General features: G+C 44.1%; 1 protein-coding gene across 1 annotated transcript; it reads left to right on the top strand.

Annotated features, from left to right (window-relative positions):
• Positions 1–1,666: 1,666 nt before the first annotated feature.
• On the top strand, positions 1,667–6,346 carry LOC124692727 (isocitrate dehydrogenase [NAD] regulatory subunit 1, mitochondrial-like). The gene is made up of 4 exons (XM_047226157.1): positions 1,667–2,252; positions 4,947–5,186; positions 5,569–5,647; positions 5,827–6,346. The coding sequence occupies exons 1-4, from the start codon at positions 1,731–1,733 to the stop codon at positions 6,099–6,101; spliced, it is 1,116 nt and encodes a 371-aa protein (XP_047082113.1). The 5' UTR covers positions 1,667–1,730; the 3' UTR covers positions 6,102–6,346.
• Positions 6,347–7,669: the final 1,323 nt, after the last annotated feature.

Below are 7,669 nucleotides of genomic sequence, written 5' to 3'. Positions count from 1 at the left end.
TAGCTGAAGTGTGACATCCTTCTACCATTGTTTGAGATAAAATCTTCAATTAGTTTTTCATGAGAAACTTCCTCCAAAATGTCGTTTTCAATTGCTATCACAGCCAATCCACTCCATGGATCTCATGAGTACCAACATTTGCAATCTGATTTTCAAAAGAAGTGTTTGATTCTTTCATTTAAAATTATCAAGAGCGCCCCTTTAATATCTAGCGAGTTCTTCAATCCTTTTTTTCTGATGTTATTCATATCCTGAAGGGTATCTCCTAATTCTAGAAGGCATTACAGAAAATCAAACTATGAGGCAAATATCATGTATCAAAAATGGAACATGGAAATAAAATGGGATGAAGCAACCTTTGATTGATTTTAGGGTGTGGCTCTCGAAGTGTGGTTGCTCCTCCAGGATCCAGTCCTCCACCTCTTGGATAATTGGTGACCAAACACTCCAGCGAGACCTCCAACTTGAATTGATGCACGATGGTCTTGTGCGGAAACAAACATCAAAAGGATCATCAGATCGGAAGAAGCAAAGCTGGAACAGAGAGACCGAGATATGAGAAATTGAGAAGAAAACACCAAAGAAATAGATAATGTAGGATTGAGCATACATAACCTTCTATCTAGTCATTGCATCAACTAAGTATTCGGCGAAATCGGGACGGAATTAAATCTGTGATGGAGCTGTGATTGGAAGAACTGCTCATGCATGTCAGAGCCTTGGTGATTGATAAGAAGGAGTTAAACAGGAAAGAAAGATGAGCTGTGTTTCAGTTGGGATCAACACATTTACTAGGCCCAACTAAATTTGTCATTAGTAGCCCTGAGTAATAGTTTACCAAAAATTGGAGGCCCTGTACAGTCTCACATTGTACACTTGTGTCCGATATGGTCCTGGAGCTGAATTAATAAGAATAAGCCCTCAACTCGTTGGGTTGCTAGAAGGTACTAATTACTAAGAACTCAAATCACATCTTCATACACAAGACAATTTCGAGGCATAAGGGGGAAGGTGAATAATAGGGCTTCTTTCTAAAAGATATTCACGTGTCTGTAAAATACAGAGAGGCGACGGCCAAAGAACCAAATGAAAATCACGAAGACATTTGCGCATAACATATTTTCCATGTCCCTTGGCTTATATATGTGGCTATATCTCTTCAAAACTTATGCCTTGACCAAACATGATGGATGCTATGCTAGCATATGCTGCCAAGAACAAGTTAGATGCACACAGATTCATTCAAAGGAATCATGCCCAATATTTTCAAATGTAAGCACAAATCTAGGTGAGAACTTTATATAGTCGCCTCTACAACCAACCAGAAGAAAATAATGGCATAAAGATCTCGATATTATAACTTTGTTATAGAAAAAACCTAGGTGGATGTTGTATTATTCACTGAAAAAGCATGGCCAGTATCGTGTAGAAACGGAAAGCATATAACAAAAAAAAGGCCATTTGGGGCCGTGAGGGGGCAGGAATATACGAGTCTGGTGGGGAATAATCAATTGCCACGGAAATGGCGGCATACGAACGAGTATACGACAGAGGAGCACTACAAAGCGGTGACCCACCTAATAATGAAGGAAAAAATATCACCAAAATAGAAAGGAAAAAGGGAACCATCCCATCCCTTTCTTTCTGCTTCGGTCCTTCCCAATTTCAACCTCCGTTCCTCCTCCAGACACGGCGCCGATCGCATCCGCCCCCGAAACCCTAGCCCGGCCATGGCGCGACGATCCGCCCCGCTCCTCCGGCGCCTCCTCGCCGCGCCCCCCTCGTCCCCGCTCGCCGGCGCCGTCTCCCGCCGCACCGTCACCTACATGCCGCGCCCGGGCGACGGCGCCCCGCGCACCGTCACGCTCATCCCGGGCGACGGCATCGGGCCGCTCGTCACCGGCGCCGTGCGCCAGGTGATGGAGGCAATGCACGCGCCCGTCATCTTCGAGACCTACGAGGTCCACGGCGACATGCCCTCGGTGCCCGCCGAGGTCATCGACTCCATCCACCGCAACAAGGTCTGCCTCAAGGGCGGCCTCGCCACCCCGCTCGGGGGCGGCGTCTCCTCCCTCAACTTGCAGCTCCGCAAGGAGCTCGACCTCTACGCCTCCCTCGTCAACTGCTTCAACCTCCCCGGCCTGCCCACCAGGCACGACAACGTTGACATCGCAGTCATCAGGGAGAACACCGAGGGCGAGTACTCGGGCCTCGAGCACGAGGTCGTGCCCGGCGTCGTCGAGAGTCTTAAGGTATGATGGCACATGATGCTCCTCTCTAGTATCTACTACAGGAGAATCGTTGACCTTGTAGTTTGTGCTACCAAATGTGTCTGTGAGTTCGATTGAGTTTTTTACTGTTCGATTGCTAGTAGGAATACTCGCGTTCCCACACCTTTGCTGAAGCTACAACCGAGCCCCGTAAGATTCCAATCTTATTTGGTAATAATCATTGCCATTGTATTACAGAAGCAACAATGTCCCGTCAATATGCCTGGAACAAGCTTGTTTTATTTATTGTGTGTTACAGGGTAGGTTGGTCGTACGCATATGGTAACTTTCTTGGATGCAAATTTGGTCGAATTGTTGAAACTTAATCTTGGTCTTGACATTTAGTTTGTGGCAGTTTGCATAAAGGGCATTAACCGTTCATGGATTGTTGGATTTTATATAATAATAGTATGCACAAACTGTTAGCACTTTCGTATTAATATGGTTGCGCTGAGTTTGAGTCATTGAGGCATTTGGGATGAATGAATCATATCGAACATTTAGTACCTAATGGATCATGGTTGTACTTCTGAGTATTTCCAAATTTTCAGATTTCTATCTATGAAATCACAATGTAGCAATTCCCATGTTACTCCTGTTACTGCTTCTAAAAAAAGATGTATGTCTTTGTAAAAAGAACGCTTAAAGTTTGCTTACCCATTACAAAAAGTGTGGCTTGTCACACTTCACAACTAGGTGTGGCAATATGTGGTAGACAAACCAAACATGACTCTTGTATGAAGTATGTAGCAAGCATATATTAGTCCAATCTTTTCCATTTTGACGCTACCATAGGCAGTTCCTGTGAGTTCTCTGTCTACAGGAAAGATGTATGCTTACTTGCTTAGATACTATTTTGTTACTTTATAACTTGTATATTTATCTGAAACTTTAATTCTAAAGCATGTTCAATACTGCGTAAGCTTGTTATATAAACGCTACTCCCTCCGGTTCATATTAATTGACTTTAATGTAGATGTATCTAGACATATTTTAGTTCTAGATACATCCATATTGAAGTCAATTAATATGAATCGGAGGGAGTAAATGATTTGATGTGATGGCTGGTTGTTGACTGTTCGCCATTATTTAGAACAGTGATTCCTGTCATTAGCAACAGTACTGAGATAGTGTGATCTTTGCTCAAGGATTCATGTGCCTCATCAATAATCATCATACTAATGAAGACTATAGATGGTATTACAGTGTTAGTCTTTGTCGAACTTTTGTAAAAAATATTTGATGTTCAACTTGCAAAGGTGCTGCTCATAACTACTTTAATGAGCTATGTGAGCGAAGTTGCACTCATCGTTACATGAGTTATGGTACGGTGCCTTCTTAAGTATCAATTTGTGTGCATTTAGTCTTCTGGTGTCATTATGTGCTGTCCTGGCGAAGAATGAGCTGTAGTACCATATTGCCCTACATGCATACATAGCACTCACCATTGGAAATGTCCAGCTTGCGGTGCCTATGCTTTGAGAAGTGAATACAATAATAACATGTTTTAAGAACCCATGCTGAACAAAATAAAGTGTCAAAAATGTACAGCCAGATCCATTGCGCCACCTCCAATAGCCTCCTAGCTATCCATCAGTCGCTTCGTCTTTCTCCCCGTCATCTCGTTCTCCCTCGGGTGATCACATCATCAGACAATCTTTGGTCATTTCCTTTCTGTGCATGTGCCCTCGTTCCCCTCTCTGTCCTGACTGTCCTCCTCCACGCCGTCAGGGATGAAACCCCTCCCCTCCGGTTCATCACTTCATCCCCCTCTCTTGTCGTGGTTGAGTGGCGGCTTGTGTGGTGTCAACGAATTGCCGACAGTTGTGGAGTTCATGTGGTCGTCTTTCTTCCTGGCACCCGTTCTACTCGTGCAAGTGGGGGTCGATCTGGGCTTGTTGCGGATGATATCCCTGTGTGCACTCCAGCCCTTGTGGTCGAGATCGCCTGTGTGTTCTTCTGGCTGGCATTTCATGCCCCTGCAGTGAATGGTTGATGCCTCCATGGCTGTTTGGTGAACTCCCTCTTGCTATTGTGTTGGGTTGCTAGGGTTCTTTCTCAGGTCGTGGGTCGTCGGCGCTTGCACTGATGATCCTTACTCCTTAGTTCGTTCAGGGTTATGTTAGGTTGTGTTGGTCATGCCGGCTCTGACGTTGTTCAGGTCGTGCCATCTATGACATTGTACTGGTCATGCCTCGGTGCTGTAAAATTTTTTCCTTAATGAATGTACATGCAAGTCTCATGCATGGTTAAAAAAATGTTACTACCTCCATTCCGAAATGTAAGCCTTTTTAGAAAGCTTTCTTAAAATAGTTTATATTTTGGAACGGATGTGAGGTAATACTTATTATGTATCTAGTGACATATTTCTTAGGAGTTTTGGCCGCACATTGAGCGTTTTGGCTTTTAGGTGCACATCAGGAAATGTTTCAGTATTGGTTAAACAAATCAAGTGGTATGTTTCAATGCTATAATTAAATGCTCTGTCATTAGTTGTCCAGTTATCGTTGGATCATATCCTAGGTCCTTCAGTTCACATTTTATTATGATTTATGAGAGTTTGTACACTGTATTCTACTTCTGAAATAAAATGTACGTAAACTGTTCTCTTGCTTCATTTTGTTGTCTAAAAGATTGTATCTCCGTGTTATGCTCACTGAATTGATTTGTTGCTAGGTGATGACGAAGTTCTGCTCTGAAAGGATTGCCAAGTATGCTTTTGAGTATGCTTACCTTAACAACAGAAAGAAAGTGACAGCAGTGCATAAGGCAAACATCATGAAGCTTGCTGATGGTTTGTTCTTGGAATCTTGCCGTGAGGTTGCTACGAAGTATCCTAGCATTCAATATAGTGAAATCATTGTGGACAACTGCTGTATGCAACTTGTTGCAAAGCCTGAACAGTTTGATGTTATGGTATGTACATGAAATCTATGCATTTCTCACTAAGTTCCACAGTTTGTAATGCAATGGTATTCTGATTATTCACCTAACCGATCTTTTCAAGACATTTTAAAATAATCTTACGAAAGCAAAGTTTGTCTTTTAAAAACTTGAATATGTTGCTCGATCTATGCCTATATTCTATGCTGTCAGATTGTTTAACTAAGTTTCTGCCAATTAAATAGTACAATCTTTCATGTTTGCTCCGTTTGGGCAATCTCATATTTGTTTGTCTGTCCTGCTTTATGTTCCGAATGCCTTTTTCTTGACTGTTCTGAAGCTTTCACATCATTTTCACAAGGTACTTGTTGTCTTGTTGAATTCAGACTTACTTTTATTCTTTTCCTTTTTATAGGTTACCCCAAATCTGTATGGCAATCTGGTGTCTAATGTAGCTGCAGGTATTGCTGGAGGCACTGGTGTCATGCCTGGAGGTAGAGTCTAATCCTGCTTGTGATTTTCTTGTTTTAGGACTGGTAGATTTTCATTTGCCCATAGTTCAATCGCTTCTTGTTAACATGGTCTGTGTTGTAGTCGGTACATTTATTTAGTCTTTCCATGCATGAACCTCTTGATACTTGAAGTCTCTAAATCATGTAGTGCATTATTTCAGGTAATGTTGGCCAGTACCATGCCGTTTTCGAGCAGGGTGCTTCTGCAGGAAATGTTGGAAATGACAAGATTGTGCAGAAGAAAAAAGCTAACCCTGTTGCTTTGTTTCTCTCGTCCGCGATGATGCTGAGGCATTTGCAGTTCCCGTCATTCGCGGACCGGCTGGAGTCAGCAGTGAAGCGTGTCATCGCAGAAGGGAAATACAGGACCAAGGATTTGGGCGGCACCAGCACCACCCAGGAAGTCACGGATGCGGTGATTTCCAAGCTTGGTTAACGACCAATTGTGTATGTTTTTTTTTGAATCGAGCCCCCCATTGGACTAGGCTGCTAGTCCTGACTGATTTTTGTTGATTGTAGTTTTAGATCATCGTTTTGTTCAGCAATCATTGTAAATCTTCGGGCTTCTAGTTCTGGTTTTGCTTCAGAATAATCTGAGCAACTCACCATGAACAGTTATTGCCATATTATATAACTGGAAATAAGAGAGAAAATACAAGAAACAGTTCTCTTTTCAATCTATTCACTGTCACTGTGGTTGTGTGCTTTTGAGTTAGTTGGTTCGTGCTCTAATATTGAGTTGTTGATGCACTACCAAGTATAACACTTTTTTCTCCGTTGCTGAAAGCCTGAATTGGACATCTTTACACTTCTCTTAATACTTTGCCGCGACTTCTTTATTGTAGATAGTAAACCTTCAACACAGCTAGTATCATACTACCTCTGTTCCAATGAGCAAGACTTATATTTTTTTAAAAGTACCAATAATTTGACCAAATTATTCATTCGAACGGAGGTATCTTTTTAGGGTCTCACATACTCTGATGCTCGCTATTGTGCAATGTAGACAAAAGAGTCTTTCATAAGAAAAAAAAAAAGAACCACCAATATGGGAAAAGTTTACTGGGCCGGCCCATATTCTCACGAACACTGGCCCGTCCAACTCGCTGTCGTAGTGGCGCCATCCGCCCCTGAAACCCTAACAAAACCCACCCCTTCCGCCTCCAGTTGGTCTTTCTCTTTCTCGCCCTAAAAAAAAGACGGCGAAACCCTAGCTTACCACCCCCATGGCTTCGCACATCGACTTCCGCTACCTCGATGAGGGCCTCGGCGGCGCGAGCGGTAAGCGCAAGCGCCGGGAGGAGGAGGAGGCCGCCGCCGAGTCCATGGACGTCGACGCCGAGGTCCCCCGCCCATCCAAGCTCTGCGTCGTCCCCTCCCTCTCCGACCCTTCCAAGCTGGCCGGCTTCGGGCAGCCCACCTACGGCGGCGTCATCGCCGGGCGCGTCTCGGGGCGGAACTGGAAGGAGCCCCGCACGCAGCGCTCGTCCGCGCTGATGGTCTCCCGGAAGCCCGTCCCGCTGGAGCAGCGCGTGCGCGACAAGTTGAAAGAACATCTCTCCATAATTATGTTTTGTGTGTTTGATGACAACATATGTGATGATCTAATGTGGCTTAGTGTGCAGATTTGATCTACATTAGAGTTTGAGGTAAGAAGTATTAAAAAGGGAAAAGTCGTGGATGAAAAGGAAGAAGAAAGGAAGGTGACTGGAATTTCCTGGCCGGAAATTTTGACAATTCCGGTCCCCATTTTTTCGCTAAGGACTTAAGGTCCAGAGCCCCTGGATGCCCCCCGGAAATTTGCCCGGACATTTCTGTCGAAGGGGCGGAAATTCCGGGGGCCGGAAATTTCGGCTCGGAGATTTTCACAATGTCCGGCCCCCCAAATTTCGCAAAGGACCTGAGGTCCAGACTCTCAGTATACCCTCCCGGATTTTTGCCCGGACATTTGCTTCGAAGGGGCGGAAATTCCGGCCCCAATATTCAGCAACGGCTACAATTGGT

Source organism: Lolium rigidum, chromosome 2 (assembly GCF_022539505.1).
Source record: "Lolium rigidum isolate FL_2022 chromosome 2, APGP_CSIRO_Lrig_0.1, whole genome shotgun sequence".
Lineage (NCBI taxonomy): Eukaryota > Viridiplantae > Streptophyta > Magnoliopsida > Poales > Poaceae > Lolium > Lolium rigidum.
This window is presented reverse-complemented; position numbering and strand designations above follow the sequence as displayed.

What these genes read in the sequence shown, in the direction of transcription:
- LOC124692727 (XM_047226157.1), top strand. Translation starts at nt 1,731, where the DNA reads ATGGCGCGACGATCCGCCCCGCTCCTCCGGCGCCTCCTCGCCGCGCCC. An exon ending in GCGTCGTCGAGAGTCTTAAG is followed by an intron (nt 2,253 to 4,946) that starts GTATGATGGCAC and finishes ATTTGTTGCTAG; the next exon opens with GTGATGACGAAGTTCTGCTC. An exon ending in CTGAACAGTTTGATGTTATG is followed by an intron (nt 5,187 to 5,568) that starts GTATGTACATGA and finishes TCCTTTTTATAG; the next exon opens with GTTACCCCAAATCTGTATGG.